At 45.2% G+C, this 22,435-nt stretch overlaps 1 protein-coding gene across 1 annotated transcript in view; it reads left to right on the top strand.

Moving 5' to 3' along the window:
• Positions 1-6,906: 6,906 nt before the first annotated feature.
• The window catches only part of LOC3290292 (protein scabrous), a 64,196-nt gene continuing 48,667 nt past the window's right edge, over positions 6,907-22,435 (top strand). The window contains exons 1-3 of the mRNA XM_061644384.1: positions 6,907-7,185; positions 9,819-11,152; positions 22,072-22,399. Coding sequence (XP_061500368.1) covers positions 10,707-11,152; positions 22,072-22,399 — 774 coding nt within the window. The 5' untranslated portion in view covers positions 6,907-7,185; positions 9,819-10,706. The remainder of the gene's footprint in view (positions 7,186-9,818; positions 11,153-22,071; positions 22,400-22,435) is intronic.

Genomic DNA, 22,435 nt, shown 5'->3' with positions numbered 1-22,435 from the left:
TCTGAATTCCCAAAAAAAAATCCTTCTTACCAACGAATAAACACATTCATGAAATATATTTGCGCTTTTGTTTCATCCCTGCTTTACGCAGGCCAACCGTACCAGCTCGAACGGTAAACGTTTCAGGCAATTATCGCTTATCGTGCTCCAGTGTGCTCGCTTCGCCCTGACGTGTATCAATCAAAACCTGTCGAACCATATCCGGACCGCGGTAAAGGGACCGCCCTGGGGTTGGGGAGCCCGTTGTTCGTTTTCTCGTGCAACTGTGTGTGCGTGTTTGAGAGAGGCATAAAAGAAGCTGGGTAGCTAAGGCTGGCACCACGGCCATGATTGATGGTTGCTTATGATCCTTTTCTCTGCGTGAAGGTAGAAATGTCAGGTACAAAAGTTACCGTCAGTCTCAGTTCACTGCTGCATGTTTTTGGGGAATGATAACGGCACCGAACCGTTGGTGGAAAGAAAGTATAAACTTGGACTAGGGACGGATGGGTTGGTAACAGAAATGTCAAAACCTGTTATCGAAAATTTAGGTTTCGCATCCTTAATGTTGCAGACACAAGTGACGATGAAAGCCTCGCCCCGATGAGAGCACTTTTTTGTGGCACATTTTTTATATTCCCTGTTTTTCTATGCAAAGTAGAATGGGTAATGAATGAACATTGAGTGCTTCTAGCCATTATCTTTTAAATGTAGACTTTTTTATGCAAAATAAAAATTAACCTTGTTTTATCAATGCTTTTAACGTACAAGTTTGAAAATATGTGCTAGCACTTTACCTAAATTATAATGAAAGAATCTTATTTCCTCTAGGTAATTAATTGTCGTCTGTTTCATCACAGCCCAGCACCATCATAGCTTCCAATTTAATGCGAAGCGTGTGAAGAGGCCCTTCACATCAAGCAGCGTTTAAAAACACTTTACTGTCACCAGAGACAGCATTTGCAGCGCCGTTTGTACCAGCGCCAGCGCCACTCATACTTCAACAATATGCTCCGCTACATTAATATCGCATCATACGGTCAACTATTTGGCCAGTGTTATCGGATGCGCCAGGGGGGGAAAATCAATAACAGCACACCAACCGAAACGTGGTAATGCCGAAATGAAACCGACTTAAAAATGACAACAACAAAAACGCTCAAAATAAAAACATGCCCCATCGCATATGCCCCAACAATGGCATAGAATATTGCAGCAGCCCCAACCAGCAGATAACACGTAACGGCTGAAACGAGCCCCGAACGAAGAGCGAGCAACAAACAGCAACAGCAAAAAAAACAAGCATACAACAGCACATGGCACCAACCGGCCAAAGGAGCAACACCGAGCAACAGAAGGAAAGCACGGAAACTGAGGGACCCGCTTTTATGGGCTCTTGCCCCGTTTCGAAAAGCGCGAGACGCTATACTAACAGATCAACAACAACAACAACAAAAAACCTCCACACCGTCGTAGAAATGAGGAAGAATAAAGAGAGCACAAACGAGAGTAAAACAACAACCAGAAGACCATTCTGCACGACTCTGCTGACCACGGCTCCTCGCCATCGATCGGAAGACCATCCTCTGCTGCAAAACCGGGTGACAGATGTTCGGCGCACGAAGACACTGTTCGTGTGTGTGTGTGTGTGTGTGTGCTAGAGCTTCACAGTTCCTTTTTATGATTTGTTCGTTATTTTTTTAACTTCTTAATTTTAATGGTTATGATGGTTCGATCGAATATCTGCAACATGTGGCGGTTGCACGCAGCACGAACGAAGGCGAAGGAAGGCAGTCGAATTGAGTTGCTTTTTCGCCTATGGTCGGCGATGCGCAAACGAACCTCACAAGATGATGCTGCTGGTACAGGCGACGAGGCGTAAAATACTGACAAGTACCGACCAGTTGGTGGATCCTTATGGTACCATATTCGGGCAGTGAATTCGTGCAAAGGATTGCTATAAATTTGAGCGTAAGTAGGGTTTGGTGGTATTTGCGTGGTAGCGAAGGAGGTAAGGAATTATTTTTAAGCTGTAAGTGAGACAAGGGCAAACATTTTTTTTTATGCTTTGACATTTAAGAATGCTAACATATTTGTTTAAATTGTGAAGAAAACATTACAATAATAAGAATCATGCTATTAGTGTGTGTTTTGAAGAACATTTTGCATACTTTTAAGCGGATTCGTAAATCTTTTTTGCAAACAATTGGCATATTCGTTCTACAAAGTGTAAAAAGCATGCAAAACGCTTGAAGTAATTACATTATTTTTAATTTCTGAAGTGTGTTTTCTACGAAACCGGATTGTTCCATGTGTCAAAAATTTTTACCATTGCAAAAATTGGAAACCCTAATAACTAATTGACAGTCGACTGAATTATGATACCAAAACACCCCGCTTTGGTGAAAGGTGCAAAACGAAGCGGTACAAGTATATTTACCAGTCACCCAGCCCAGCTTTAAGGACCTCTGCCTGCACCTCCCCCCGGCACGCCGGCACAACCTCAAAGGGCTCGGGTCGCGTGGCAAACGCATTCACCGGAGGAGTATCTTTACAGCAAAGATCCGATTTCCTTTTACCTGTGCTTCCCACCTGTCCTATTGCTGTGCATACTTATCTCGCCATCCGTTTTGCCCTTCCTTTACAGGTCCTTCATGTTCGCCCTTTTGAAAAGAATGATTAAAATTATACGCCGAATTAGACTCGGGACCGTACTCCGCACAACATTACCAAATGCTGTGAGTGCCGCTCAAAAAGTGTATCTGTTGTGGAATTGCAGCCAACTGTGCAGCCGGAAATTCGGAAGGCTGCCAGATCCCATTGTCCTCGGGGACACTGGCAAACCAACGCCGGCAACCGTTTCGGAAGCCGACATGCTGGCTGCTTTTGTGCTGTTTTGCTTTGCGCTTTGCAAATTAGAATACACCTTCTGGGGGAAGGGCCCAAACCGCGGGCGTCGTTTTTGTGCACCGAAAAAAAAACACATCTTGCAGAAGGCCATATGCTGCGTGGCCGTGGAAATAAAAAGGTACGCGCAGTCGAATCCTTCCCGCCAAAAGGGAAAAAACAAAAACGCGGATCGCGTTTGAAACAAATGCGATGCATCCGGTTGGCAAATAAGGGTTGGAATAAGCGCCTACAAGAAACGGGATCCCAGAAGCTTAGACAACACACAACACATCAAGCATATGTGCAGGCGTAGCTGTTCCTATCTGCGGGGGGGGGGGGGAAACCGGAAATCGAAAGACGAATAAAAATTGCATTTCCCTGCTCACGATGCATGCTTTGTGCAGGCTAATGCATTACATCCTTGCGGCGCCACGCATTCGTATCGTAACCTTCATGACACTCGTCCACATTGCGCTCCAGCAGCAGCTCATTAAAATAACACTTTTAGCATGACTCGCCTTGAAAACGCGATGGAAGAAGTCTCTATCTCCCCTAACGAAGGTATAATAATTAGTGGGCAAGGAGAAAAAAAGAAAAGTAATGTGGCTCCTTTCACCCCTTTCAACCCTCGATCCAGTTGCATTTCATACACATACAAATTAACACCATGGGGAATGTAAAGACCTTAGTGAAGCATCACCAGCGAAAACGAAAAAAAACAGAAGAGTTGCAAAACAGATCCTTACCGGTGTGCCGAGACGAGGGGCGTTTTTGCTCCACTGTTTGCCCTTGAACAAACTAATTCATTGCACTCTGTCTGATCCGTCTGGAGCCGTTCCCTCCATTTCCGTTCGCTTATTTGTGGCCCCTCGTAGCCAGACGGCTTACGAGCAACTGCCGCGAGCTCCGTTTATCACGTGTGCCATCCGGTTCACTTTGCCCCCCCCTACGGTCGGGAGGCCGTGAGCCAGAAGCCACAACCGGCGTACGGAAAGGGGACTTAAAACAACAAGTACATCTCCGATGTGTTTTTTTCTTCTTGGTGTGTCTCCCTCTTTGTCTCTCGTTTTTTGCATTCTACAGGACACGAAGTATATCCTTCAGAATGTGTTTTATGTGTATGTGTGTGTGTGCGTGTGTCAACCTGGGTTCGTTTTCGTGTTCTCCTTTCAATTTACACTTGATAAGGGTTTCCGACACAGGTCTGGAGCCTGCTCCAGACAGGGCTCCGCCATAGCCTCCGGGGCCATCTCAGCGTTTGGTTTTACATCGCCATACTGCCACCTGCTAGGACCGGGTTTAATCCAACACACACACACACGCGTGCACACCCTCTCTTAACTTCAGTCTTCACGTTTGTGGCACGTTTCGTTCAAAGCAAAAAGCTGCACGGTTCTGTGTGACAGACTGAAGGGTGAACTTCAAGCCGGAGAAACGTGCTGTAAATTAATCGACGGTAACAGAACGCACCGTTGCGGGAGAGGATACAGGGGTAAAGTCCTTGCTTGTCCTCCGGGAAAGCCTCCTCCAAGCCAAGCCCGTTTTAATTGTACGCATGAAAACACAGCACACTGCATCCAGCGCATTGTGCCGACCAGCTCAAGCAGCAACCTTTCCTAAAGCTTTACTCGCAGTGGGACAGTCCTAAAAAGCGAGGATGCGTCACAGGCAGCAGCCCGCAGGCATCGCTAAGAAAAACTTTTAACAATTCATCCATCACGTAGCAAAGCCAAAAACAAAAAAAAAGCGAGGAGGATCCTTCCCATGTGGCAAAGGTGATTCAAAATGAGTCCTTACTTTGCCGGCCTAGACTAGTAACTTTGTTTTGGCTTTGCTGAGAAAATCGTACATGCGTAAGTTCCGGCTTCCGGATTATGGTCCACCGAGGTGTTGCGGGAATTTCCGCCAGAATAGAGCGTAACGTACTGAAAACCTTTGGTGACGTGTCGAGAGAATTTTCATCCGTTGCAAAGTGCAGTGGCAGTCACAGTTTCTGATGCAGTCACATGGAATAAAGGGGATGAACTCTGCTCCGCTGGTGCACCGCTCACGCGGGAAAATGCATTGGGAATGAAGCTTTGTAAGGGGGGTTTGTAATCTCGCTGTCTGTTTTGCTTTTCACCGGAAGATGATAAGACGTCAATCTAAAAAAATTATTGTCATTTTTTTAATTTCAGAGAAGAAAAAGAATAAATTATTTAAAAACTTCATTTTTATACAGATATAAAGAACATACAGTCGTGTAATCGTGTTATATCGGAATACATTATTTTTTGTGCTTTCATACTTTGTCATAATTAATGCCGAGTTCTTACGTAGCCTGTTGTTGCCCGAAGCAAAAAGCAAACAAAAAAACTGCATGCATGTCTGTTTTCCCCTGAAGAGCATAAACCATTCGCTGCCACGTGCTTTTGGTAAAAACATCGCATACATCGCCACGAACGGTGTTCATTCGAAGCAGTATCGCAGACGCGTTCGCTCTTATTCTCTCGCTTTGGTGTGCTCGCTCTCTGCATGGTATGGTTCATTTCTGGTCTGGTGCACGGTAACGAAGAGCATCCTTTACAGGGTTTGCATCCAATGCGTATTCTTGGGTTAATCTTTGTTTGTTCTTGGGTTGAAATGTTTAAAATTTATTTGATTAATACATCAACTATATTTTATTAGTTGCTCATAATTGCTGATGCATTGGACTAGATTCCAGATATTCACAATTTGCTAGATTCGTCTACTTTTATTTGACGTAACATCATACGCGGATCGTCATGACCGGCTTTACCGGATCGATACTTTACATATACATAAGTGGTTTAAACCTTTGACGGACATGTTATTAAGTTGTACGAGTTGACGACTGTACTTCGGGACCGACCCGTTGTTTGTTTAGTTGATCTAAATCAAAAGAACATAAACTGCGTTTAAAAACAAAACATGTAATATTAAATGCTAATACATGTCACTGAAGGTTTCTGAATACAAATTCATCTGAAAACAACCTAATAGACACATTACGAGCGACATATTGACAACATTAAACATCTGTTTTTCACGTGATCTTAGTATCATCAAAAATGTTACCTAAACACACTTCTTATTTTTGTGGATTTTCGATTTATCCGGTCATGGATGCCTAAACTGGATTTCGCGACTTTATTAGTAGCTTAAAGCCAGATAATCAACTTTTGTACAGGGGACGGTTCTCCATCAATTGTGAAATGAAAAATAATTTGCATTTTTATTGAAAAGTTTAAAATCACTAAAAAAAGGCAGATATTACCGAATTTTCTGCACCAACTGAATCAAATAAGTAATAAATTTCATCAATGAACTAAATTCAATCAAAAATCATTTTAACCAAGCATATTTTGGCTGTAAAACGTGATATTTGACTTATTCGGAAATCCGAGTTACGCGAATGTCTCCAGAAGTCCATCCGAGTTACGCGAGTCTCCATGTTCTACCATAATTTCAAGCACAACTTTGAGTCAACCGAGGTTCACTTGAATACGTTAACAACAAGAAGAAGTTGCTTAAAAAACGTAGATATTTGGAATTATGTAGTAGTTGATTTAGAGACGTGAATGACGCCAATTGACCTACATTATTTTTTGAATTAAAAAAAGCAACAAAACCATGATGGAAACAACGACAATTATCTAATTGTGAATTTAATGACGGTTTCGGACACTACTGAGGCAGGCCAAGAACGCAAAGCGGTTGTAGCGCCGGATAAGTAAGTAAGTAAGAATATAATGACACGTCAATTCATTAATTTCAATGTAAAAGTAATTTTGGTGATGTTTTATTTTATTTGTAAAATTTTATTGTTTTGTTTAAATTAATTTTTGATTGCTGATTTTCAATTTATGTACCGACAAAAAAGCGACGAACCCTGCCAAGGAGCATTAATGAACTGCCGGCACGGCGAATGAAGTGCGTACATGCGATGGTTCTCTCACGCGCGCACCTGTACACCAGCACCAGCCGAGCGTTCGTTCCCGCTCGCTAGGGGTTGATTCGCGCGAAGAAAAACAACCGATCGTGGCGGCAAATGAACCAAACAGAAAGCATCTCTCGTACCGAGCGGACGTCTCCGGTCGTCGCAAAAGGGTCGTCCTGCAAAGCGTGCACCCGTCAGTAGCCTGTAGGATCATTCGTACGCCTGGCTGCAAAACGTAACCGCGGCAATCCAGAGTGCAAACGTGTGTATTTTTTGTGAGTGAATAAGAGACAAAGCGAAAATGGATTAAAACTTTACAAAACAATCGCCATAAATAGTGTTGCTATAGTGTGAAGTGTTGGAGATTTTCAAAAAAGGTATTAAAGTTAAGGAAGAGAAATGCTTTATTTGCATAAACAACTACTAACAACGAAAATCTCTCACGGTCGTGACTAGTTGGGAGAGTATTTGGGGGTTTGTTTTTCGAAGCCATCCTTTTCTCGACCTGTTCGAGTGTCTTTGTGTGTGTGTTTGCATTCAAAAGTGTCGTGTGAAAGGAAAGTTTTGCAGCTGCACTGATAACGGCAAACGGTGCTGGTTTCCGTTGCTCCATTTTTCGTGTGCTGCGCTTTTATCCCGCTTTTCCCCTTTTTCGCTGCCGTTAACAATGAGCTTAACGCTTAAAAACTGTACACACCAAACGAAACGTACAAACCAGCACATTGGCAGCAAAAACCGGTTCAAGTTTAATGAAAAAGGATGTACCTTCCACCGCACCATGAGCTTGAGCAGCAGGTTCAACGTCCGAAGCAAAGGATGATAAAAGTGTTTCCGTATGGTTTTCGGGGTAGAATTAAATATTTATCAATCAAGTTTCGGTAACTACAAGTGCGCAGTGTACCGCTCCAGAGAGCCGAAGAAGGATAAAGTTATGTCGTACGGAGAAGAGACCGGAGGCTTTTCGTTGCATGCTTGTGAATGAATGGCAAAGGGTCGAGGAAAAGACAGCGTGTTGCAGTGCAGTGGACCGTTGGAAAGTAGTGAAGAAAATCGGTGTAAATAAACAAAAAGTTTGCCAGACGAGCGAAGAATAGTGCACTGGCGAGAGTTGGATTAATCTCTTAGATTTGGAACTCTGTTAATGGAGCATCGGTGAAGAATGTGGACACAAAATTAAGCATGTAATGAATATTCCATGCATTCAAGAAGTGCATTAATATGCTTGGTACAGATGACTGTTTTAATGGTTCATTCAACTCCAACTCCACAAGGCTATTCTTTTTTTTTTAAAATATTGATACTTATTATTCCAAATGAAATGATCAATCAGGCATCATTTAAAACCATTAAAGACACTTCTCATAAAAATAACATACGTCCAAACATGTACTATCATAATTGTTTAAAATAATACCCGCCATTCAAAAAACCACACACACACGCTCATTTGATTGCTCTTCCAAAACATCACGATACAATTCGAACCGTTTTTGGTGTATTTTTTCTTCACCCACAACCAAATCAAAGCACAAACGCATTGTTATTCTTGTCCCTGCTGTATGCACCGTCGCTGCAAACGGGGGCCTTTTCATCGCCGAACTTTATCAACGCGAAAAACCACACCGATCATTGGAATAACAATTTTTCGACCCGAACCGCACGCAGACTGGTCGTTTTTTATTTTGATTTTTTGTGACTATTCAAATGGGAAAAGTGTTGACATCGAGCACGGCCGAGCAGCGGCCCAAAAGAAGAACAAAACAACTCGTGGAAAAAGCACCGAATGTGAATGGAAAATAACGCATCCATGTGGCGACCAAAATAAACTAACAAATGTTTCACCGATGCTAATTGAAAATTTATCATCCACTGCGCCTGTGTGTGTGTGTGTGTGTGTGTTTTTTTTTTTTTGTTGAATTTTCCAATGCTCAATGTCTGTGTCGTTTGTTGTTGTTTTTTTGTTGCTTTTTTAGTGTATCCTCCAATTTAAATGTGACTGTGAAGTTCGACAGCAAATGGCAGGTTTGAAAAAGCTCAACGATTGGCAAAATAAAACCAAAACAAACAAAAAAACACCACTACGTTAAAACAGGCTGCCAAATTTGAGCCTGTTATTGGAGGTGGTTAATGGAGGGTGTGTGTGTTTTAGCTGAGAATTGCTCTTTACCGTAATACACCGTAATTTGAAGAGGAGCAACAACCTAACAAACAAAAAACACTCTCAAATGCCTTTTGTGATGTGTCTGCACGTGCCCTATAGGGTGTGTGTGCGTGTGTGTCCGCCATGTGTGTGGGTTTGAGGTGAGCTTTCAACTTCACACCCCCACTCCTTTCCATTTTTATGGAGTGGTTTTCCAAGAAACACTAGAACAAACAGTCGAAACAACCTGCGAGCGCTGTGGAAAAGTCGGTATTATTATTTTAAGCTCACAACACAATCTCCCGAACCACACCACGTTCACGTTTCAAGCTGCGGAGAGGGAGTACGCAAATGAAGCTTTTTTTTTTTCTTTTGTTCTGGTAGTACACGAAGACTAATTTTGCTTCGTTTCCATCATGAGGGGGCACGTAATTGTAAACGGCGCTGTACGGTTTAGTAGGTGGCAACAGACGAGCCCGGTGTATGTAAAAGATAATATAAATTAACTAACCTCTTCTAGCGACGTCCCTCAACGGTTGTTCACCGTACAGGAGTAGCACACGGTGTGTTTATTTGCAACGTGTTACGTGCAGCGACGCTCATTCTGTTTCATCATAAATGTATGCAACCGTTCCAAAGAGTATTTTTTTGCAGAAGGTGTGAACTCATCAACGGATCGTTTTATGTGTAAATGTTTGGAGGCAATCAAATGAAAGCGAAAGATGGGGGTGACTTTCCTCGTTCCCGTTACTAGCATTAGCTAGCATTTGGGTTTGCGCAGCCGTTAGGTGCACTAATTCACAATTTACTCACCAATCAAACGCATCATCCCTATTCACGTTTTTTCTTTTCTCTCCTTACTTTTTACAGTTTATTTTTTGTTCAGTGCTGGTAATTCGTAATCGTGTGCGAAGTGTGCAGTTCAACTGAACCAATTCCCCATCGAACTTACGTCCATTTTACGCAGCTACACCGCGGAATGCAAAGGCGTTCGATCGAACGGGTGAAAAGCTTTCACTCCGCGCTGTAACGTACGAGCTGACGGGCCCGTTGTGCAGTGCAGTGTACGTGTGAGTGTTTGCATATTGCAGCACGAGTGTAAGTGTGTGTGTGCGGTACGCTGCTATGTACGTGTGCAACCGTGATCGGTGCCGGTTTTTCGTTGCCATTTTCGTATCTTTGCTGGTTCGCCTGCTGTGACGGCGAGAGTGAGCGAGTGAGTGAGCAAGAAAGCAAGAGAAAAAAAAAAAGATAAATAGCAGTGAACGAAGCTTTAACAGGTTGCAGTTGCATTGCAGACCGAGTGTGTGTGTGTGTGTGGGTGATTGCTTTTTTCGTTGCTTAATTCTTCGCCGTGGTTCGCGTTGCGCTGCTTTTTGCGCAAGCAAAAGGATAAAGAAACCGGAACGAAGCGCAAGTAATAACGCTTCAAAGCAAGGAAACGCATCCTCCCTTTTGCACGCTCACGGATCAAAGTAAACAACGTATTTGTGGGGCATCCTTTCGTTGTTGTTGGTGGTGGTGTTGTGAGTGTCCTATGTGTTGTGTGTGTACGCTTGTGTGTGTATGTAATCGCGTTTCGTATGTGGGATAGTGTTTTTCTTCCGCAATAAGTGCTGCGCCCGGATATATGCAACAAATTTAACGCCGCATTCAAACGTACAACAAGTGTGTGTGGGTGTGTGAAAGAAGAAGCATTCCTTCTCTTAACCTTTACCTGCCACTTTATCTTTACATCTCACACGGTGAGAGTTGCGAATGGAAAACATGCTTCCCAAAGCACACAAGATGGTGAATTCATTCGTGTCGGTAGTGATTATCCTTGGATTAGCAGCGGTACCGTTCTGCCATTCCACTGCCCTGAACGGTGCAGTGTCTGGGGGCGTGTCGAGCAGTGGTAGCAGCAGCAGCAGCAGCAGCAGTAACATTAATAAAGCGTCCAACGTGAACTTACCAACGCGTCCGACCGACAGTGCGCTACCGGGTGGCGTCCTCACCGGCGTCCTTCCCGACGCCGACAGCGAACGGTTCGATGCGCTCACGCTCGAGGATCAGGTGCGGCTGCTGTCGAAGCAGCTGAATGCGCTCACCTACCAGCGCCGCGAGGACTACAAGATGCTCGAGAACGGCCTGAAAAAGTACGTGCGCAAGAACGCGGCCGAAATTACGGACGCCCAGATACGCGAGGAGCTGGATCAGCTGAGGTAAGCAGATGGAGTGAGAGAGAGAGAAAGACAGAGTGGGCTGTGGTTTGCGGTTTAAAATACTCACATATGCCCCACATATACACCGGATTGGGAGGGATAGACAAAAGGGGTTTTCAAGCAAAGTTCGAAGCAAAAAGATGCACTTCTGCGCTGGGTGATAGCGGAGGAAAATTAAAGGAGCACAGGAAAACTTTAATTAGTAATCGCTTCCGTACTGCAGCCGGCAGGCTGAAGGACGGGCCCGCCCCGAACGGGCATGAGTTGGATGAGCGTGAAAGTTTCGTTTCGCTTTCCAAAACCACTGCCAAAGTTTCTGGCAGTGGTTGCAGTGGCGGTTAACAGTGGGAAGAGTAAGATGGCAGATAATCCACCAGTGACTGAAACTGAATCAGGAAACGGAAACACTTTTGCTATGGCAAGGGAGAAGGATTGCTCGGAAACCGGAAGGGGAGTGTACTGATGAGCCATAAAATGGATTGGAATGTACCACAATCGGGTCTTGGCAGCAAGAGCATCATAAAAAAACAAAAACAACACGAAAAGAAAGTTGTGCAATAGTTAATAACAATTAAATTTTATGTGAGTTTTTGAATTTCCTGACTTAACTGTTGCTAAAGTGTCGTAATAATTTAAGCGATGAATAAATCTTGCAGGGGAACGCTGGTGCAGCTGTCTTCCAGAAGTTGCGTGTTGAGCGCTAATTTGACGATTAAAACAACGACTGGAATTATAATCGAGCTACGGGCTGAATAGTGCTGCCAGTAGATGCGGTGGTACGTGTAGCGTTAGGTTTGTGTTTGAATCTCAACCTTGAATCTCAATAAATCGCGGGACGAATCCAAAAAGTATGTAAACCAATCACCTTTTCCTTAATACATGCAAGAAACCCTGTGAGGAGGCAAGGGGTTCAAAGCGTATGCTGTGTTAGTTCTAAGAACATCACAATTGCCAAAATGTTTTGAATTCAATCAAGATGAAAAACGAATTTCGAACAATGCATGACTATGAGGTCGTTCCACTACAGCTAAACTTCAACTCCAGATAACTTCAACACTTTCACCAGCGTGTCGGTCGTAACATTATGACGGATTTTTTCCACATTCTAGCTTTGTACCTTCTGCAATCCTTGGCGTCCTTGGGACTTCATCATCTTGATTCTTATAATTCAAATTAGTTCAAATGTGTTATCTGGAGCGTGCCCACGACTCCGATTCCACTGCGACTATTGTTAGTCCGATTGTGATACCGGCGAAATGGGAACAACTAATTCCGCCCGAATTTGGGTCATCTGGAATGGTCCTGAGTTTTTCTGGAATCTGGAATCGGTCTTCCGGAGTCGTCCGAAGTTATGCGAAGTCTTCCGGAGTCGGAGTCATTTCGAGTCCTCCAGAGTCGATCAGAGTCGACCTGAATCGGAGTCGGACCCACCTTCCGGAGTTGGTTCCTAAACTATCGGAGTCAGATCGTAGTCGATTCCGGATGTTTGCTAACTTTATCTATCACTAGTTCAAATCATTAAAGAGAGCCTGTTGCATTATTTTAGCATCTTATTTTTAAGAAACACTAGAAGTCCAAAATCTTTTAAGCTCTAGCGCATGACTGAAAATTGATTCTTGAAAGCAAAACACAAATACCTTCTAAGGAAATCTTCTGCAAATAACACTGAAATAAACAATGCAAACTGATCGCTATTCTTAACTTACAATAGAATCATCATTTAACAATTAATCTTTCCATAAACCCCCCAGCAAAGCCCCGTCTAGTTAAATTACATTTCCTGCTCATTGAAATGTATTCAAAGCGTAATTTTTCCGCTTCGCAAACCCCATCCCATCTCAAACTTTTCATTCGCTTCCCCAAAATCCCAGCCACAAAAAAATGAAAGGAAAAAAAATCTGCCATAACACACCACAACAAACCCACAATGGGTGTACGGTCAAATAACGAATCAATCAATTTATTCTACCCCGTTTCCCCGGGATCGCAGCAGGAAAGCGTTACGCACCCGTGCACCCGTGTACAAGAACAGAAGCTCTCCCCCTCGACAAGAATATCAGCAACAACAAAAAAATTGCAATTTCCCAAACCTTCAAACTCGAATAAACTTCGGAGTTTTGATAAATGATGAAGGACCCCGGCTAAACGCACCCAACCGGTAACCGAAACGAAACCGAAAACAGTCGGTTTTGCCCCCTCCAAGCCACCGTGCCACGTACCGCCCGCGTTGCTTTTGTAAAGCTTTTGTGAACCTCTGTACAAATGCGCATAGAACGTGTTGTGTGATTTTTATTAAAAGTCGATAATAATTGCTTGGTTGTAGGGGATGAATGAGAAGAGGTTCAAGTGAAAGAGCACAAAACGGCAGCGGGAGCCACCTTTCTTCTGTGCATTGCAAGAGGACTGCCGCAACTTCAGCACCCAATTCCACCATATCCCGTACTGCTCCGTGCGCTCCTTCCCAGTGCCTTCTAATTAATGGTTTCGCAACTCATTTCATGCACTAATCTCTTTTGCCAAGAACATGCCAAAACCTCGCTCCCGGGAAGGGGGGAAACCCCCCGTTTTCTCGAACAAACGGCCAAAGTCAGCAGTCAACCTTGGAAGCACACAAACACACGCACATACACAAACAGTTTAGTAGTGGCAGTCCGTGATGAAGGTTACGATCCCTTCCGGTTTGATTAATGAGAAAGTATTTTCCAAACAGTCAGTCTTCGACCGCACCAGACTCGGTGGAAAAATGGGCAAAAAAGTCATCGTTTCTCTTTGGCCAGGGCTTTGCTTTGCTTTTATGCTGTTGCTGTTGACTTCTTGTGTGGCTGCTTTTCCAACATGAACGACTTTTTACTGCGCGCGACAAGGCACAGTAATCCCTGTGCCCGTTCCCAACCTTTCCATTCCGCGTTCCCGTGTTGCGTCCCAATTCAATTGTCACCGTACCGCACAGATTCGCAAAGTGTACGGAAACACGAACGAAACCGGGATGGGTTTTTGGGAGGCCGCGAGCAGAGTGAGAGAGTGAGAGAGAAAAAAACGGTCGGGAGGTTAAAGCTAATCGACGGTACATTTATATCCATTAGAAACAAATTGCTCCCTACCAAGCGGATCAATTCATTTTATCGACCATTGGGCCATTCGTTCCCGTACGGTTTGTGTACAATCGAACACTGAGCATATATATATAGATAGATAGATGGCAGCGGCAGCGGCATTAGAAGTGGTTCTTCAACTTGCAACTTGCGTAAAGGATGTTGTTCCCCAGCATGCCGGTCGCACAGGGTGATGGAACAAGAAACAACGGGAGCAGACTGTACCGAAAGCTTATCGCCCGCCTGCATTGCATGCTGTCCGATATGGATGGGCATTCATCGGCACGGGGTGAGAAGTTACGAGCGCTCTTTCCCGATAAGCAAACGATGTCGGGGCCGGGGTATTTAAATTGCACTCGATATTGGTGTACAGAGCAAAGCTGTCCAGTGTCATCCTGGAAAGAGAGAGAGAGAGAGAACGATCGAGCCTGCTATCATGGACGATACTTTCAGCTGGACTAGCGATGGAACGGAGGCCTCAAAGTCTCTGCCCCATGCACGAGAACGTGTATCGATTGAACGTAGAGGAGTATTACACGATTTAGCACTAGTCGGGTGACACTCGGGTAGAAGGTGCTCTCTTTCTATTCTAACTATTTAAATTATTTGATTTGTTTCATTTTCTCTCGCCCGTTTCCTATTGCGATCGATTACGGATGTTTGCACACCATCGTTCTAGAAGCACCATTGTACACAAAACTATTGTTTTAAGGCAATAATCAACGTTGAAATTAATTAGGCCATTGTGTCAAGTTCTTAATTTCTATCACTCATTTTTTGTTTATTAAGTAGAACTGGTAATAATATCAGAAAAAAATATTTTTTGAAGTAATCAGAAAATTCGGTGTGACTCAAAGTAATAGATTTCATATACGAGTGCTTGAATTTGTATTACGTTTTAGAACATTTTCTTTCCAAAAGCTAGTTTGTGTTTTGCTCAAATGTTGCAATTCGATTATATTTAACTATAGTGCTTGTTTGTAAACTAAAGGGAATAATGCATGTCTTCCGCCGAAGTAGCCAGGTGGTCTATTCGACACATACGTTGGCTTCTACAAAGCCGGAAGGTATCGATTCCCCATAACAAAGACTGACTATATTCTGCTGCCAACAAGACCAGCAAGAATGCGTTAGGTCGTTATGCCAAAAAGCATATTTCCATGTTCACCATGTATAATTCCATTAAAAAATGTATCATGCATAATACTAAAAAATCTACAAGCTCTAAGCATGGGAAGCTCGGCCCATTTCAAGATTTGAATCAAAGAGCTATATGTTAAAACGTACTCTTATGTTTGGAGAAACGTACATGTACAAATATTACGATAATATTTGAAAGCATTGTTTTTGGAGATACTGTAAGACCGCCTGAAATTACGCGTAATATAAGCTGGAGGTGTAATTTGAAAAGAACCTTTCACTAAAAATGTTCAAACACTCTTTGCTGAACACACAAAGGCAGTAAAGTACAAATACAACAAAAAACTTTAAAGCCACTTCACCCCTCACGCAACCCTCAACGCAGGACATTTGCATGCGAACCAATCGCAAATCTCAAAGCCGTACGCCTCAATAGCCATCCATCACCTGCAAACAAGTCGTCCATTGTCCATGCCCGTCAATCGTTTGCCATTGCCATCAAGCCCCCGGTCTTACGGTGGCACCTAAATCCTTTAGCCATGGTTTGTGTCGCGCGTTCGAACATATACCCTCCATATTCCCATTGGCGAACGGCACACATCGAGCACATTCTTTTTTTTTCACCCGCTCTCCCCCTTGCGCACCAACCAACCAACCAAACAACCACCAGGACACTGGGGTTAAAGCACGGCGAGCTTTACTTTAACCCGAATCCTTGCTGACATGCGAATACATTTATCATTTACCTGGAGGCCATCCCGAACGACGTGCCACCGTGTTTCGATTCCGTATAGCCACATTGGGCTTGGGCTCGTGTGTACAGTGCCTGCACTGTAAAGCCTCGACTCGACAACGTTCACCACCAACGAGGTGGAGCAACAACGGCAAAAAACGCACGATGTCGTAGCCCTGCTGCCCAACGCTCTTCTGTGCCCAAACGAGGCAGTGTTGCCAGCGTCGGGGTACTGCTATGCTTCACCCGGTTTCTGTGTGGACCGAACCCGTGTGTCTGTACATTTTGCCGAAGTTCGAACCGCCGGCGGCAATGCCAACACCAGCGCAGGATGGCAGAAACAGTGAACAGCGGCCAACAGCGGGATCCTTTTTGCCAATCAGCTCTAACGACCAATCTTACAGAAATGGTGCGTTTTGAAGGAGCTAAGCGACAGCAGCCAACAAAAAGAAAAAGTAAAAGAGGAAACAAAAATCACACACACACACACACACACACACACACACACACACACATGCTAGACTGCTGCTGCACGTTGCTCGGGACCGGTGCTCCAGGACATGGCAGTCGGCAACTGTTAGTCCGTCGAGCGCCCGGAAGCTACGGTTCTGTCTTGCTGCGGTAATGCCACTTGCAGCAAACCTGTGGGTAACGAGGTTTTAAGCCACCTTGACGGGCTTTCCCGTACGAGAGGACGTTTCTTTTCTCTTCTTTTTTTATGGTATATTTTACTGCTGCTGCCATTCGTTTTCTTCGCCAAGTGTCGCAAGAAATGGCCCCGGCAACGTGCACGGTTGGAAAAAGTGGTTTCCCCACCGGGAGGCAAATGATCGATTGCTGGTGGAGCGTTTACGATGGTGACTTCTTCTGCCGGTGCTGTGTGTGTGTGTGTGACCCCGGTGATCGGCCGAAACAAATCGCACGTACACGGCACGTACGCCGGATCGGATAGGAGCTGGAAAGCCGTAAGGTCGTAAGCGTTGCCCGGTACGGGATTTGGGCTGTGGACGATACAGCGCTTAACTTTTCAGTAACTGCGTGCTCGGTTCGGCGCCCGAAACGCTCGGCAAAATGGGATTTAGGACGTTGGTGACGTTCCCGTAGCTGGCTGGCTGGTGGCAATGAGGAATGCGATTTTGATCCGCTCGGACACTTCGAGTGCAAGGTTTTGTCGATGCCCCTTGGTGAGCAGTAGGACGTTCTTTCCAACGGTTCGAGGTTCGTTGGTGCATTCTCTCAGCTCAATAGTACCTCGTTTGATGGAGCCATTAACAAGTACCACTTTTTGGTGTGGTAGCCTTATAATTAAATAGTGACAAAACTTACAGTGCCTCCACAATAATTGCCCACACTTATTAACGATTGCTTTATCCCGTGCTGGACGACTACAAACGTCCATCCAACCCAGCAGTGGGACACATGTTCGTGTCCAGTTCCGAAACCATTCGTTTGTGTGTCGAAATTTCTTATTTCCCACGAGCCACGGCCCCCGGTCAAGAAATGGCTTCATTCACTTCCCTACCAGAAAGTCGATGCTTTGCATTTTAATTAACTCATCAAACATGAAGCACCACGGACGAGGAATTCCAGAAACTGGCTGGCACCGGTTCAATGCGTACGGTGGCACCACCGTGGTGCGCCTTGGTGACCAAAGGTCACCAATGTCATCTCATAACTTCCTTTTTGTATGTGTGTGTTTGTGTTCCATGAAGGTAAAAACTAGCGTGGAAAAGTACTCTCAATCTACTATAATGCTGCTGCTGCTGCTGCTGCTGACACTCCAAAAGATAGCGGGGACCGAACGAGAGAGCATAAAAGTAATAGCATTGCTCAGTACCCGCTGGGGGACTTTAATAAAAATATATGAGGACATTGGACAGAAAGGGTATAGGGCTTGTTACTGTGAGCCTGTGTGTCTGTGCGCTGCTGTTAACGTCATCTTGAGCCTTTGTGTGTATTTTCTGGGCTGTCGGTGCGCTACGGTGGCGTACCGAACAGCTCCGCCGTACCTACGTTTTGCGTATAATGCGTGAAAGCAGCTCAGCTCATCTTGGCGCACGTGCACTTAGCACCGGTGCCAATCGGTGCCAATTTAGTCCCGGTGAATATGTCAATCGTTTGTCAGACGCGCACACTCACACACACACACACACACACATACACTAACCGTCCCACGTACCACGACCGGGTCCGGGTCCGGGGATACGTGCGCCACTGCTTTTATAGCCCCTGTTTCGTCTGCTGCAGCATCTCACCGCACCAAGACCGGCCCCGGAGGGACCAGTAAGCTGAACAGAACGGGTGGGGTTCCGGGTTTTGGGGACACCGGTACACGGTAGCAAACGATTCTCGGTTGTGTAGCCGTAAAGCCATCAGCTTCTCCGTGTCATCCGTTGGGAGGATATCTCTCGTAAACACGTTTGCACGTGAGCCACCACGCTACGGCAATCGACAAAGAGCAGGGCCGGTAAAGAACCGGCGAAGAAAAACACCCTATCATGTCTTGGTTCGGCGTGCGGGTTGGGTGGCTCGGTAGGACGAATCACGCTGCTGGAGGGTTATGTGTTTTTGTCCCTCTCCACTTCACTTACAGCGAACAGTACAGCGGGGCAAATGTCTTTTCTGGCAACCTGCGACCTTTGCTGCTTCGTCAGTCTTACACGCTGGTTTTGGGGATGTTTTATGATCGAATTAGCTTCATGGATGTGCAAAGACAGAGCAGGCAGCAGCAGCAGCAGCAGTGGGACACACTCCATTTAACCTCAGGGAAGCATGACCTTAGCTAACACATCCAATCATCCTTCAGCGGCGGCGACGGCAGCGACGGATTGTCCCGTGTGACCGGGTAAAAGATCCAGGTAATTGTTTGGGTTTTTGGGGCTCCAAGCTCTCATGGAGCTTGGGAAGGTGAAGCCTAGCAGCGCTTCTTTTCATCTGGAAAACTCCGGACAAGATTATGGTGGACCACCCGTTCAAAACGAAGCGTTAACATCGATGGGCCAATACGACGCGTGGGCAACAACGTTCGACAAACACTCAATAATTCGGCCAACCCCCTAGCTGAACCGTATCGATGTTGTGTTGTTTAGTTGCGACCTTTTACCAACAGATATGCCAGGGATGAGAGGGGGAAATAGTAGCATGTAATAAGCCTTTCATTTATTACTCAATGTCTGTCCCCCAGCTCCCTCATTCTACTGCCGGACGTTCTGCTCGGTTCGGAGTGTGAAACTCCCCGTACGGCTTCCGCAAACGGAGGCGCCCAAGAAATCAGGCCTGGCTTGATAAACACATTAGGGGCTGGTAAAACTAACCCCGACCAACAGCGCAGACTTGTCTGCGAGGGGGAAAAAAGTGAGAAACATTGAAGGGTATCGGTTTGCACCAACACAACACGGTAGGTTCGAAAGGCCAACGCCACGTGTCTGATTGCAAGGCTCAAGCGCAAAGAAAAAGGCTCAAGAACTTTCCCTTTCTGGTGGTGTAGTTTGGTTGTCGATGGGGAGGAGGAGAAAGGCAAGAAAATAGGCTTATGAAAAGAAGACACACATACACACACAAACACAAACCAGACGCGCTCGCAAAATGGAAGTGCAGCACAAAGTCAAACGATTCGAGTTGGGATTTTTTGGGGTTTCTTTGGAAAACCCGCTCTCTGGAACAGAACCGTCTGGCAATGTTTGCCCTTTATTGACATGAGACGATGAGGTAGGGTAGGTATGTTTCAATGCAAGCTCTTCTACTGCTTCGTGGTTTACCGCTCTGCCTCCCATAATGCACACACGAAGGAAAGTTAAACACATTAAGCATTCCACCCTCTCAAGCCGCATTGCACCTTCCCGTGAACAAAATCCACGTCCTTCGAACAGACCAAGTGGTTGGTCGCGGGGAAGTTCTGTAGTGGGTCGTAGAAAGAATAATAACAAAAAACGCTGTTTGGTTTTGCAAAAACATACACACACAAGAACAGAAGGAAAATCTACCCAGTGGCTCGTTTTTTATCTCTCTCTCTTTCTGTGGAGCACCCACACGGTCACGAACGGTGATTGAATTTGGCTGTTTGCATGATCACAGGCGAATGGCAAAACATTGCCATCTACCTTTGGCACGCAACCACGTGCCCAAGGAACGTTCAGCAGACGAAGAGAATGTGTTTTTTTCTCTATTTATTTTTAAACAGCAGACCAGTTGTTCTTCCAAACCCAGACAAGCGTACCCCATGGCTTACTTACGCAACAGAAGATTCACGCACGATAACACAAAGCCCGAGAGATGGGAAAGCCGTGTTTTCTCCATCACCCATCCGAACAGGTCATTTAATTTGCATTTTTTATGCCAATTAATGAAGAAAGAATTTCTGCTAATCACACTACAATCGATTCCGCCCCGGTCCGAAAGGTCCGAACACACTAGCCAACAGGCTCTTCGCGAATGTTTAGCAGCAACACAACCGCTCGAGGTATAGGTTGGGCGCGAAGGTGTAGTTGTAATTTGTGCACCTCCTCCTCGACGCTCTTATCGATTTTTGCGTGACCTACCGCTACTACTTAAGCCTTGCTGCGTGTTCAATGGCGAAACCAACAGGCTCGCATACACAAAAAAAACTCCCTCCTCAAACTCTCCAAATAAACGGGAAAGCAAAAGTACAACTTAACCAAATCACTCACGGAATGTTCTTTTCGCGTGGTTCAAGCCCACCAGTTTCGCGTGGACTGGTTTCTCCCCTCCGGAGGAGGCGCCCGATGCTTTTCTTCGCCTCCGCCCGATAACAAGCCAAACGTAAGCGCGCGTGTGGGCGCGTGCTGGGTTGGGGAAGCATTCTTCCAGCTCTTTTTTTGTACCATCTATTTTGAAAGCCGGAAAAAATACCAAAAGCGCGTTAATGTGTTCGCCATTGCGTTGATAATGAATAAGCCGGGTTTGGCCGTTTTTTGTTGTCCCGTTCTTACTCGCTTTTTCTTCGTTTGTTTGCACCGAAGCACGATGATGATGGAGCAAAGTTTGGTGCCTCGGAATAGCTTTGATTATTTAACAGGGTTGTGGGTGGTTGTGGCCTTGGAGGGAAATTATTTCATGGTGATAGCCGTATCTATCGCCGTGTCCCTTGTGTCGGCTGGAGAGTTCTAGGGAAATGTGGCGTGAAGTTATGTTGCTTTATTTACTCAGCAAACAAACAAAAATACTGAAATGCTCAATACAAATAGCATGAACATGTACGGCTCAGCATTCCTGGAAACGGCATGTGTAGCCTAACAGGTGTTTGATTTAATGCACTTGAGCCGTGAGACTTTTATACAAACAATTTAATACAATTTATTTGTTCATGGAATGAAGTAAAAATCGTGACTAGCATTGATTAAGCAGCGTGTAAACTAAATTGTTGCTCAAATTGCATACTTCTAGGCGAAAAAACTGCCAACCGAGTATAGTTTGCGCCTAAAGTGCTGCAATCTGTAAAGCATGTTTAGCGTCTCTCACTAATTGGTTTGCTGCCTGAAATATAAAGCAATCAAATAATTCCTACTTCAATAAAGGTTCCTTCGTAACAAAAGTTTCAACAAATCTTTAACAGATTAGAATTTGTTTACCATCCCGCAGGCAGCGTTTCCAAGAAATCCGGGTTTCCCCAACACTTTCACCCGGCACAGCAACACCGCAATAAGATACTTAACGAACAAAATCCTTCCTAATTGACTCGCAACTTATTGCCCCGACTTATATTAACCATTTCGGTCTCATTTTGATAATTAATAACACTCCGGCACCGTCACCTCACTCGACTCCCTTCCTTCCCCTCCTGGTACAGTTTCCTTTTCCCGGGCTTTGCGTTAAATTTTAATTGTACCCCAAACGGTCTAATTCCACGAAATGGTACTCGCCGTTGCCGAAAAATGATTGTGCTTTATTCGTCTACCTTTCTTCATGCTTTCCGTTCCTTTTCTTTTTTTTTGCAGAGCCGACGTTAATCAGCTCCGAGAGACAAACTCCCCGAGCAAGGAGCGACTCACCGTGCAGTGGCTCTCGCAATCGATAGCCGAGATCCGGTCCGAGCTGGCCGAGCTGCAGGGTTCGTTCGGCGGCGGCTCCAAGGATGCCCAGTTCCGCAACCAGCTGCTGGAGGATCTGAGCACGCTGCGGGCCGACTTCGGTACGGCCAAGCTGGAGCTGGAGTCGCTCCGCTCGCGCCAGGAAAAGACGGAAGTGCTCGTGCGGGAGCTGCAGGAGGAGGCGGTCCAGAGTGCGGACGATATCAGGCGCAGTCTCAACATGCGACACGAGAAGGTAAGCGAGCGTACGGATCTATTCTTAAAGCGTTCT

This window comes from Anopheles gambiae, chromosome 2 (genome assembly GCF_943734735.2).
Source record: "Anopheles gambiae chromosome 2, idAnoGambNW_F1_1, whole genome shotgun sequence".
NCBI classification, from domain to species: Eukaryota; Metazoa; Arthropoda; class Insecta; order Diptera; family Culicidae; genus Anopheles; species Anopheles gambiae.
The sequence above is the reverse complement of the archived record's forward strand: the minus strand, read 5'-3'. Positions and strand labels throughout refer to the sequence as shown.